Raw genomic sequence first — 13,651 nt, 5'->3', positions numbered from 1 at the left:
TGGAGACATGCATGATTCGATAATGTGTCTTAAGTTTCATATATTACTACATAACATTGTAATAGCATTTTGGTGATTTTTGAATTGTTAAAATGAAGAAAGGGCATTAAAGGTCTAAATTTTTGTGAATGTTACATATGTGTGTACAGAGAGAGAGAGAGAGAGAGAGAGAGTGTGTGTGTGTGTGTGTGTGTGTGTGTGTACGTACGTACGTATAGGAAGAGAGAAAGAAGACCGAGATACTGCTCTGAATATTTTCAAGGTATTTGAAACATTTAAATTTACATTATATGCTTACAGTCCCGTGGAGGTATTTGTTTCTGTTGTTAGCTACACAGAGTGAAAAATACTTTGACCTTATTGTTCAGAATCTTTTTTTTACTAGCAAAATTCTTTTTGTTATACTTTCAAGACAGCTCTTGTCCAGTAGGTTGCCACTCTTCTAGCCTGCTAACATGTTAACGATAGGAATTTATATGAACTTTGTATAACATGTTGAAAGAATATGCCATATACCACTTTCCATTTCTTTAACTGTGTTATAATGAATCATTAAACACAATCAAATATTTAAGCAAAATATGTAGCCAAGAATTCCTTATATAGTGAAAGACTATTAATGACATAAATTATTTAGATTCAAATGATTTAGGTTTTTTTGTTCTTTGAATTTAAAAGACCTATAAATTAATATTTCTTATACTGAATCATTTTCACCAATATATTTTTGAGTATTATAGAATGTATCTGAAGTACAGAGTAAGTCATTTTGATGTCTGTATAATAGGAAAAAGGAATATGTTTTTTGTAGGAGTACATTAGAAATAACAAAAATTTCCGAGGACTATTCCAGGCTCAGTCTCTAAGTTATTTGTTTTTTAAAAGATTGTTTTTCAAGGATCTATTATTACATTTGCAATACATACAGTGATAGAGTACCTACTACGTCCCAACCAGTTGTTGTAGAGGGTGAAGCTACAGTGATGAGAGACAACACTGTATGCTTTTGAGAAGCTCCCAGTCCTCAGAAGAGTTAAAATATAGTGTGGCAAGTCCTTTCAAAGTGTGAACAGAGATTTGTTGCTTAAGAATTTTTAGTTTGATTTTGTATTTTAAATCCATTTTGGGTTAAAATTTTCGTTGGACCTAATTTTGCACAAAAGGAAAACATTCACTATCTTTATATATTTGACATTAAACCTTTAACACAATAAGCGTATTTTGTTAGGCTTATTTCTCTGATTTTACTAGACTGGCTATACTAGATACTAAATCTTATAAACCTATTATTCCGAAGTGTAGTTTAGGATCTGGAGTTAAAGAAACATTTATTAGTTTAAGTATGTAAAGAGATACTGTTTCTATGTATTTAAAATGTGTTGATTTTTATATGTGGACATTGTATAAATGCTTTTACCCCAAAAGTTTTAAATTAGCGTAATAGAATGAATAGAATTTTAATTATAGTTATTCATAAAGTTAAAATATGTAAATTGTTAAATAACATTTCTCAAAGCCCAAACTAAAATTCAACTTTGCCTCTAAAATTTAACTTCTTTTGATATACTAAAAGGTATTTTCTGTTAAATAAGAAAATCATACCTACCTACTTTTCTTTATAAATTCACAACATACCTTTTCTCCAGTTCACTGCAGTCCTGAAATGCCTTTTTTTCTCATGTATTATAATTAATTTTTCACCCTTTGATCTTTGTGTCCAAATTTTTGGTATTTTGACTTTTCCATGAGAGTCTTCTTCAATACATATATTGTTAAATTTAACAATCAGTCTATGGCTTTAAGGTTTTGAATCATACTTAGAATGACACATGTTTTTGCAAAGATTTCTCTAGTGATTCTTTTAGTATTTTTATTATTTTAGTGCTAGGGGAGGATACAAATGCATTTTTAAAGAGTAGATCTGTAATTTATTTAAGGGTAAATAATGACAGAATATAACTTCCCTTCCTTCAGGTGGGTACCCAGTTGTTCCAGTATCACTTATTGAATAACCTTTATCTCCACTGTTTTGAGATGCTTCTTTTATCTCTTCTTTATTTTATCTGGACCATGGATTTGTTTGTTCCTGTCCCTGTGAGCTTATTTTCTGGTAGGAGAGAGATTGACAATAAACAAATAAAATGATAAGTAAAAGTAAGTTCTATAATGAAAATAAGCAGAGTGACTTGATAACCAATGACTAGAGACTTAATTAAAATGAGTGGTCAAGGCAGGCCTTTCTGAAGAAGTGGTATTTACTCTGATCTGAATATCAAGGAGGGAGTAGCTGTGTAAAAATCTGGTGAAAGGACGTTTCAGGTAGAGGAAATGGCCCCAAAGTAGAAATGATCTCCATGTGTTCAAGAGTAGAAATAATAGTAGGAGTATAGTCAATGAGGGGAAAAGTGGTGAGAGATAGTTGGAGAAGAGGGCCAAGGAGGATGCATGTATTATGTAGGGATTTGTAAGCCAGGTCGAGGAATTTGAATTTTATTTAACTGTGAAGGGAAACTATTCAAGATCAGTGTTTAAAAATTCCAATTGTCTAGGGTGAATTTTTCTGTATTTTTTCTCCTGCAAAAAAAGGAAATATAGGAGATTAGAGCATTCATATATCAAATAAATAGGTTCTTACGTAGTAAGGAGCTATTTATGCATACATGTGACCTTATAACACATTTGCTTCCCTATTAAATATTTTTATAGTTAAAACAGATTTTAAAAATCATATAAGTACCAAGAGGTTAGAACTCACAGGAAGACTTGGACTAAATAGAACTCTAAAGAACAATTTTATGATGTGTTTCAAAATAATATTTTTTTCTTAAAATGTTTGTGTTAGGGAACAGACATCCTTGGAAGAGGGAGAAATTCCTTGGTTACAGTACAGTGAAGTCAATGAAAGCAGCAGTGATGAGGGAAATGAGCCTGCCAATGAATTTGCACAGCCAGAAGCTTTCATGCTGGATGGTAACAATAACCTTGAGGATGATTCCAGTGTGAGTGAAGACTTAGATGTGGACTGGAGGTATGTAACACAGTGTTATTGCCATCTTTAATTGTTCATTGAGTAGAATTAGTTCATGACTGTAAATTATGAAAACTGAATCTCTTATAGCTTAGAGGTATTATTTTCCCATTTGTCAGTCTTCCTCTCCAGAGCTCATTTCAGATGTCTCTTCCTACATGGACTCCTTCCTACTTATTCCAGTCAGTGACCTCTTTCTTCTTTGACCTTTAGCTCTCTTGAAGCTCACCTTATATCCTAGTGAATTATATGCTCATGGATTGAGGTTTCCCACTTTTAAATTTAGCTTTATATGCTAAATGTAGTACTTAGTATAATCCTTTAAAAGAAAAAGGTCCTGAATATTATGTGAAGAATTTCAAAATCCGTGATTGAATCAGAAGAATCATAAGAATATAGTTTTCTTTCTTTATGTATTTAAATGCAAAATGGAAAGAATAATTGTCGCTTCCCTGAAATGTTGAAAGTATTAAATTTATGCTGGCAAAAAATTGCTTCAAATAAATGTAGCATATAAATTAAGTGGATTATGCAATTTTTATGTCTCATGATATAATGGTTAGAATTTAAGTGTTTTGGTTTATCAAGTTAGATGTATCTTTCAGGTGTGTAGTAGCCCTTTAGAGCAGCTAATTAAGGAGATGAAGAAAGAATGTTTGTTCCAAGTGATCCCTTTTTGTTACTTTTCCTGAAAAAGATATGGCTTGGTACTACCTTTGTTTCCATCTCTGCACATATATATTTTTAAAACTTTATCTTGTTTTGCCAGTTAAAATATCATTACAGAAAATTAAAGATAAGACTTAAAAAGATAAGAATAATAAAGATAAGAATAACTCGGTTATATCCTCTAATAACTCTGCATATTTCTTACGTTTTAAAGGCCTCCTATATGTCTTCAGTTTCTCTTTCTGTGTGTCTAGCTACTTTGTGCTTCTCCAAATCATTCCAGATACAAAGCTCAGCATCTCCTTGAAATCCTCCTTACCATTTCCTATTCTCACTCCTTAGCGGGGAAAATTATATGTGCAGAGCAGATTTTTACTGACCATTTTGTGGAAGTAGAAATGGATTGTTATCACAGCCACACAAATAATTTGTATTTCTGTATTAAACATCCTAACTCTCCAAAACGCATTTTCTGGCTTCCCAAACATTATGGAAAATTAGTGGCTTCACCTAGTCCTAGTCTTGCTGATCTTGATGCTCTCTTCTCTTCTTCCCACTCTTATGTCTGCCTATTACCCTTTTACTGAACTTTTTGTTTATTCTGATGTATTACATCTCCATTATACAAAGCCATTCCTCAAAGAACTCAGCAGATGACAGTATTGTCTGTTAAGCATCAACTGCACATGTTGGGAGGCAATTATGGTTTCAGAGGAGGATATTTTTTTCTGTTGCACATTTTCAAAATTTTGTAAGAATAATTTTTTACAGCTCCATTATGTAGATGCACTAAAATTTAATTGACCATTTCCCCATTGAAATAGTGCAGTGAACTTTTCTCCCCTATAAACTGGGTTCTGTACTTGAAGTTATTTCTTTAGGACAGATTCATAGAGATGATATTACTAAAAAATGTGATATTTTTAAAGATCTTGATATATATTTCTAAACTTTTAAAAGGGTTGTTCCACATAAAAATTTGAATGAATAATTGAGGCCTTTATTAAATACAATTTTAACTTAAATTTGAAAATTCTTAGGTTCTAATTAATTGACTATCTTTCTGGATATGGCTGTTGTGTTAAGATTTTAGATTCTAATGGTCCCCAAATTGAGGAAGCTTAAAGGTAGTTTTTTTTTTAATATGAAAAGCATTTTGCCATTGATTTTTAAGACAAAATTTTTTAATTTTATCTAGATATGGCAACACCTCATTATTTGCTTATAGGAGACTGTATTTGATGCTAGCTGAAGGTTGATAAGGTGAAAATATGGTTTGATGTTCATATTAAAATAGCACGTCATTTTGACAACTAAAAGGAAAAGACATGCAAACAGCAGCAGTCCTTATCTCTAAAGCCAAAATTTGACACCTTTTTTTCAGTTTTACAACTACTTAGAAAAAAAATTTAAGCTTTTGGTATTTTATTTTAGTTTAAAGGAAAATTGAAAAATCCCTATCAAAAGTTTATTTGTTTTAGTAAAGTCACAGAAGTGTTGTAGGATACCAAGAAGGTATTTCATAAATTGGTGTGGTAGGAGTTGATGTGGAAAAAACGTGGGCTTGGGATTTAGACAAATCCCAGCTGTACCATTTATTTATTCTTTGATAACTACTTAACTACTTTGTCTTCCTGCAAGAAATTGGGGTTATAATTGTTAACCTAATAAGGTTGTAAGAAATTAATTTTGTTTGGATATAACCATGGTATAATAATGTTTTAAACTATTATGAAATTATTTTAGACTTACAGAAAAATTGCAAAAATAATGCAAAGAATTCCCATATATCCTTTACTGATTCCCTAAATGTTAACATTTACCACATTTGTGTTATTTTTTTCTTTATTTTTTAATAACTATATTCTCTTTATTTATAGTATTTTTTCTGACTCATTTATGAGTAAGTTGCAGACATGATGCCTCTTTACCCATAAATGTAACAGTAAAATTGTCAAAATTAGATTAACACTGATACAGTACTATTACCTAATCTACAGACCTTATTCAAATTTCTATAGTTATCCCACTGATGTCATTAGAGAAAATTTTTTTTAGTTCAATCCAGGACCACTCATTGTATTTGTGTACCAAGTTTCTTTAGTCTCTTAATCTTGAGCATTTTGTCAGTCTTTCTTTGTCTTTCAGAACCTTGACGTTTTTGAAACTGTCAGGTCATTTGTAGAATGTTTCTTAAGTTGGAGTTATCTGATACAAAGAGTAGATTCGAGTTAACAGGAGCACCATAGAAGTGATGTTTTGTTCTTCTCAGTTCATATCAGAAGACACATTATGTTGAATTGTCCCATTACCGGTGATTTTAATTCTGATCACTTGGTTAAGATGGCTGTCTTTCAGATTGCTTCACTGTACAGTTGCCATTTTTCTTTTTATAATTAATGGTATCCAGTGGGAAGATACTTTGAGACTTTATAAATATAAATAATCAGTTTCTTTTCAAACTGTCAAACTTCTATCTACCAGTTTTAGTATCATTAGCGATTCTTGTATGAAACAGTTATTACCATGGTGATTGCCAAATGAATGATACTAGAATTTTAATATTAGCTGATTATTCTGCAGTGAACAAATTACAACCAGACATCATGCTTTGAGTGTCTAGACTTCTAACAGGGCTTTTCCACACTGGCACCTACCACCTTGGAAAGCAGTGTATTTTTCATATGGAGAGAATGATTCCACTGTTTCTCAAATGTCTACTCTGGTGCCATTTCTGTGCTAGGCACTGTAGTACATCTACTCATTTATTTTAAAATTTTCACATCGTGTAACTATGACTCAGTTAAATGTGAAGTTAAATTCCTGTCTTACTGTCACCAGGGCTCTTCCTCTTTGCAGTACATCTCACTGCTAGATGAAGGAGGTCTAGTAATGCAAGGGAGGTTGGATTCACTAATTCACTAATTCTTAGTTTTAATTCTAATTCCAAAATCTGTGATCGTATGAGAATGTCTGTTCCTTTGTGCCATATATCTGCTGATTTCTAGATATTACTGTAATATATGCTACATATTATTGTTTCTCTTGACAATAGGTTTTTAATTTTAATGATTACACAAAGATTGACATTAAAACTGTTTTGAGCTAGCTTGTGTAACTGGATGTTTCTTATTACAATGTCTGATAGGAACATGGAAGTCAACAGAAGTTTGCTTTTAGGTAGACAAAATAAACTAGTTTTGGAGATTCTTGGATTTGAGGTGGTGGGAGTTCATTGAGGTAAAGTGCCCTGCAGAAAACTAAAAACATAGGTCAAGAGCTTAAGAGGAAATTTGGAATTAGGTAGAGGTTTAGGAATTACCTGTAGAGAGCATAATTGAAAAATGGACTCGAATATAACTTCCAAAGGAGAAGATTAAAAAGAAGAGGACTGAGGACGTGTTTATGGTTTCCAAATGTTGAAATACTTAGTATTTCTAAGACTAGAGGACAAGGAAGAATCTGTATGTCCAGGTGTGGAGAAAAGAGATTAGCACCAGATGAAGACATATAATATTTCTTTTCAAGAGGCTTACAACCTCTTTTAGGAAAAAAAGCAAACATGAGCAGTTGGGAACTAAATATCTTTCAAGCTGAATAATAATGGAAGAGGCCTAGTTTTTAGAAAAGGGATTAATAAAAAAGACTTGAGAAAATCAAATATTTTTAAGCCCAAAGTAATTAAGCAGTACAAGGTAAGAGAAGAAAAAAGGCTTTGACTAATGGTAGAAGTAAAATAAATGCAATAATTCTATTTATCATATTCTCACCTAAATTTAGATCGGAAACTAAGAAAAGAAAAACAGAAGGGGAAATATATGGGAAACATTTAGGAGGGAAAAGTACTACCTTTATCCCAGCTTATAGCAGTTCCCAGAGTTAGAACTAGTAGCATGAAAAGCACATTTCCCTACAAACTTTATGCAGTGAGTGTGGCAGCCTATTGGGAGAGGTAGCGGTGTCTAAACTCCTTATGCTTATTACTTGAACTTTTTTTATATTGGGTTTCTCCTGCCCCTCACAGGATTTATATTAGAATATTTTAAGGTTTTCTGCTTGTAGTATATTTATAGTATGCTAATATAATTATGTCTTCATTATAAAGATTTCCCAAGTCATGGTTGTGTGTGTGTGTGTGTTTTTTTATTTTTATTTTTTTCAGTCTGTTTGATGGCTTTGCGGATGGACTAGGAGTTGCTGAAGCTATTTCTTATGTGGATCCTCAGTTCCTCACCTACATGGCACTAGAAGAACGCTTAGCCCAGGCTATGGAGGTATTTTAGTGACTCTGATGCCCCATGTATAAGTTGGTAGGATGCAAAATGATAAAAACTAAAGTTTTTTTTTTTTTTAACTGCCCTTAAGAAAAGGTGAATAATTTTCTCATCAATTTAATAACAGTTACTGAATAGTGATGGCCACCAGTATATGTATATAAATTACAGTTGACATCCTGCCAATTTGCCTAAAATTGCAGTATATCCCAATTTTTACTATAGAACAGAAAATGTTTTGCTTACATTTAGAATATACGCTTTTCCTCTATTGAATTATATGGGTCTGTGAATCTGAATATTTTATACACACATGCACAGGTATATTTGTGAAATGAAATTGAAAATTGAAGATCTCTAAGAATATATTATAAATCACTTCCTTTTTTTTTGTTCTCCTGGCTAAATACTGTTTTGCTGCTTAATGCAGTTAGAAAATGTAGTCTACCTCATTCCCACAAACATATACATACTTTAATAAATGTAGCACATTTGGTTCCCAGGTTTGTCTTGCCTTCTTTTCCTTACTTGACTAAAACACAAAAACTTGTTTGTAATTGTATTTGCCTTAGGTCAAAAGCCCAAGCATTTTCACATTAGGGAACTTGCACTGCACTAGTGGATTTCATTATAAGAAGTCTGTCTTTAAAATACTATTTCCAAAGTAGAGGAACAGTAATAACATGACTGAGTCAAAAGTGAGAGAACAAAATGATGGGACTTTCAGTGAGATTATAATAGCATTTTATCCTGAAATTTTCTGAGATTACAAAGTCCAGTTTAGATTCATAAATTAGATAATAGGTAGGTAGATAGAGACAAACTGACCTGTCTGTCTACACACACAGATGCACGCTCACACACACGCACTTAAATTAACTCTGCTTTGGCATCATTTTTTTTATGTGTATGTAATTGTCCATGGAGATTATTGGTCTCAGCACTATAACTTAAATCAGAAGTGTAATATATAAAGACTAAAGATCACTAACTTCTTTGAGTTAAAATAATTTTAAGCGACCACTATAGAATATATCTATTCTAGAGTCTGGTTTCACAGTGCTTAAAGTGTTTTCCATTCTTATGATAGTGGTTTTTATGGTTTCCTACAATATGAGATATCGTTAAAAAAAAAAAAAATGTTTTGAGAATTAAATAAAAGTTTTATTTTTTTGTTACTACGGGAAATGTGACATTTTGATTGGAATATTGAAAGAAGAGCCAGAGAGATTGGTTGTAGGTCATGCCAGGTAAAAGACACTAGCAGAACTGACAAAGACACGAGTCAAGAAAGAACGTGGTATGTCCAGGGAACTTGCAGTCCCCACTGAATAGTGATTGCTACCTGTATGTGCATATAAATTAAAGTTGACATCCTGCCAATTTGCCTAAAATTACAGTATTTCCCAGTTTAGAAGAGTTTATTGGCTTCTGCTCTTAGGGAACCCAGTGGCACTGCCACTCTCAGTTACTGTTACACATCTGTCCTGCTTCTGATTAATAGCATCCAGTGTCTCCCTTCCTCACAGCTTAACGGTTTCCTCAGATTTAGTGCTCTGCTTTATTTTATTTGAAGTTGAAACATGTTTCACCTCTAGAGAATCAATACAGTTCCATTTTCCTATCACTCTCTAGAAATCTTTATTTTTGTGTGCCTAATATGCATTTATTTCATCATCTTGAAAAATGAAGCTGAAATAATTTATAATTTATTATTTTTCCTTTTAGGTTTCACACAAGTCTTTAAATCAAACAAAAACAAATAAGACAAGCAGTGCTTTAACTTGTTTTTTCTCAAGCAGCCCTAACTCTTTGGGGGAGTAGTTGTTTTTATTTCTGTATTTTTCCAATACTAGACTGATCTTTCTTTTCAGGTTGTGGCTATTGGTGAAAATAGTGGCAATAGACATTTGTCTCATTGCCATGTCTCAAATTTGAATGAGAATAGGGGAAAATATTGAAGATTTTTCACTGTTCGAAACAATATTAAAGCTTTTAACACACTCCCAAACAAATTTGAGAGAAAAAAGTATCCATTTGCACATGTTTATGTTGACATTAAAATTTTTTAGCGTAAATTCTAAGTCATATTGTTTACCCTATCATATCTCATTGCAGTAAGAGTATGTTCAAGAATTTAAATGTAAGAAAATAGGTTTAGATTGAGGTAAAATTGTAAGTAGCTAACTAGTTAAAAACAAACATAAATTTTGATAAATAATTATTTAAACAAAGTAAAATTTTACTGGTAAAATATCTCAATGAGATGAAAGCTTTTTTCCTTTCTAATTAATGAATGAATTTTATTTATTCCTAAAATCTGACAGTTCAGCATCAATTTTGCTTTTTCATCTTCATGAATATAAACTTGAGAAACCTTGTTCTCATAAATTGATAGGGATAGAAGGCATTTATCATAGCATTGTCACTCAATTCCTCTTTGATCAATTTGCTATGATTACATCAACTTAATAAGTTGTTTAGATTCTCCAATTTTTTTGGAATCAGAGGATTAGAAACCATCTACAAAGATTTGTTGTCCAGTCATTAACGTTCAGTTTGACCTAAATATTTCAGATTGCTCTTTTGAATGGGTAAGAAGTATGCTTTTATTTATAAAGTGGGGAAAAGTACAAAGAAGAATGTACTTCTTTGAGAACCAGCATGATACTTTGCAGATGCAGCCTTAAGCATACTAGTTTGAGAAAAGACTATATAATAAAGTTAATTGAAATTGAGTGTCTTGAGACTTCACTTCCCCTTGGATTCCTTGGAAAGTCCATACTTACAGAGTACGTCATGTACACTGAGGTGTAAGAAGGTTCTACATGAGATAAGAACATGGACTTCTGAGTTTGATTCATTTAGGCCGTGTGACCTCAGACAGTTCACTTAACCTCTTTAAGTTTCAGGTTCTTGTCTACAAAATGGGAATGATAAAGGTCACTTTGTGGGTTATTACGAGATTGTGTTTAAGCACTTAGCAAAAAGCTGTCAGTAAATGGCTATATTCAAAGATATATTCAAATCAGCATTCAGCCAGCTGGTGGTAATCATCTATTAAATTTAGATTCAGTGGTTGTTCAGAATTAGTATTTAATTGTTATACATCTTCATTCTTTAAAAATGAAATTCTCTTATTCTTTAGAAATTAAATTTTATGCTGACAAAGGATTATGTTACATTAAACCTACATATGTTCCAGTTAGGCTATTTAGGCTATTTCATTTTCTTTCTAACACTTGGACTAACTTCTGAATTTATTTTGTTCTTCTTAAGGTATAGATAAATTAATTGCATCTTTATAGATTTTCATTGCAGTGGCTATAAAATGGTCTTTCTTGCTCTTGCTGCTTATAAGTGATCCAAGATTATCTTTAAAAATGTTTGTACTGAGGCAGTAAATTATTTTTACATATATAAAATTCCAGGCGTTTATTAGCACTGCAAATGTGCAGATAATCATCAGAAAGGAATAGTAAACCCATTGAGACAAACATATCAAAGCATAGTTGACCTGGAATAACCTCTCAAAATGGAACTTACTGTCAGTAGTATCCTTTCTTTTTATGTGTAGCACAAATGAGTTCCTGCAGAGTCTATCTTGAGAAGGAATTGGAGGAGATTCATGTCTATAATTATGTGAGAATGAAGGGACAACTAACAGGCTCTTTACATTTTCTGTCTCTTGCTGGGAAAGTTTAATATAAAGAATTATTAACTATAACAGGAGATTAGAGTAACAGGGATTGCTTAGAAGGGAATAAAGGTAATTATAAAGAATATAGAAAAGGCATATATAAGGAGCAGCCACTGCCTATAGGGCTAAGATCACCTAAGGAAGAGTCACCACTGCTCCACTCCAGGGCTGGGATCCAGACCTTGATGAAGGTGGCACAGCTGTGGCTTAATGAATGGCAGAGAATTCACTGTGGTGCTACACTGGCAGAACTTGCTGGAAATCAGCCACGTTGGGTGCTAGGGAAAGTTCTTCATAGGGAGATGTCTAACTGTAAGCACTCTGATACAGAACTGTCCAAGGGGGCTACTAAAAATACCTGGCCACTGGGTGTTTCTGAATTCATACATTACGAGAGCTAGACACTGGAGAAGCTGTGCACGTTGCAAGAGTGCTGCTGGCGAAAGCCGTGCGTGCCACAGACGCCTGTCACTCGGGGATCAGAAGCCAAGCGTTTTCCTCCTGTGGTGTCTCTTCAGTGTCCTCTGTGAACAGAGTTTCACAACATGGCAGATGTCAGAAGGGAAAATATTTAAATGGCCCAAATCCATTTTCACAGAGCTGACAAAAATAGTGAATTTGAATCTGAATAGCAGTAATGGATAACTAGAACCAGTCATCCCTTTGACTGCTTGGATTCCGTATATACCTTTCTACACACATTCGAACTCCCATCCAACAACAGTACAACTATATTTCTACCTAACAAAATATAGCTATCCTTGCAAATGAAGTTTTCACTCTTTCCCCAGAATGAGCAGATGAACAGTCCCCAGAATCATTGTATCTGTTGCTGGCTATATTAATTACTCCACAAATTCAGTCAGTCACACTAAATATTCTTTTATATAAAGATTAAATTATAAAGTTAACTGCTGGATGAAAAAAATGGGAGAAAAAAAGAAAATAGCACATACAAATAAATATATATAACAAGCAAATAGGAAATATGCAAAGCTACTAGTCCTTGTTTCTGTATTTGGTCGAAGGCTATAGTTAATAGCTATGGTTTCCTTCTTTCGCAACTTATTCTCTAATTTTCCTTCCTTTAGCAAGGATCTCAGCTAGTTAGTTTTCTTTACTTGGTGGAGTGACCCGAACCTACATTCCTGAAGAGAGTCTGTGTCCTCAATTATCTTGCCTTTTTTGGCTGCTGTAGTTTTCTGGTAACTTTACTGCGGGGCATGGAAGTACTAAGATATATGCTCTAAATGAGATTATCACATAATTTTTAAGTAGAGAAAGGCTGGTCGGTAGAGAGTAAGCTATTTCTACTGCTAAAAGAAGGCTCAGTGATTTGGGGATTCAAAATACGGTTGACCTTTAAACAACACGTGTTAGAGAAGTATTTCCACTTATACGGAGATATTTTCATCTTCTAAGCAAATGACAAAGTTTTATACTGATAAGTACAGTACAATACTGTAAATGTGTTTTCCTTATGATTTTCTTAATAACATTTTCTTTAGCTTTATTGTAAGAATACAGTGTATAATACTTATAACATACAAAATATGTGTTAATGAACTGTGTTACCAGTAAGGCTTGTGGTCAACAGTAGGCTATTACTCATTAACCTTTTGGGGAGTCAAAAGTTATGTGCAGATTTTCTGCTGCATGGGAGTCAGCCCCTGCATTGTTCAAGTCAACTGTAGTCTGTTTTAACTTAGTACAACCAGATGTCCCCATTCTAAGTTTCAGAATTTTGTTCTTTAACCAGTCAATGGTAAAACTTGAAAAACTTGACAAGACTGATAATGGAATTCTCATTTTAATTCAGCAATTCAGTAATTAAATTTTATGTCTGATTTTCAGAAATAAGAGTTTTTTTAGGGCTATCATGGGCATTTCTGGTTCTCATTCTATGTTTCACTCTTAAAGTTAATGGGCCTGTGTTTGTCATTATCTCTTAATTAAGTGTGCAGAGACACCTAAAGGATC

At 32.9% G+C, this 13,651-nt stretch overlaps 1 protein-coding gene across 2 annotated transcripts in view; it reads left to right on the top strand.

Annotated features, from left to right (window-relative positions):
* The window catches only part of PJA2 (praja ring finger ubiquitin ligase 2), a 284,559-nt gene that overhangs the window by 258,098 nt on the left and 12,810 nt on the right, over positions 1-13,651 (top strand). For both annotated transcript variants that reach the window (XM_039848419.1, XM_039848418.1), the window contains 2 exons: positions 2,843-3,028; positions 7,860-7,971. In XM_039848419.1, the coding sequence (XP_039704353.1) occupies positions 2,843-3,028; positions 7,860-7,971 (298 nt within the window). The remainder of the gene's footprint in view (positions 1-2,842; positions 3,029-7,859; positions 7,972-13,651) is intronic.

Source organism: Pteropus medius, unplaced genomic scaffold (assembly GCF_902729225.1).
Source record: "Pteropus medius unplaced genomic scaffold, Ma_sr-lr_union100, whole genome shotgun sequence".
Taxonomy (NCBI): domain Eukaryota; kingdom Metazoa; phylum Chordata; class Mammalia; order Chiroptera; family Pteropodidae; genus Pteropus; species Pteropus medius.
Note: the sequence above shows the minus strand (reverse complement) of the source record. Positions and strands in the feature narration are given on the sequence as shown.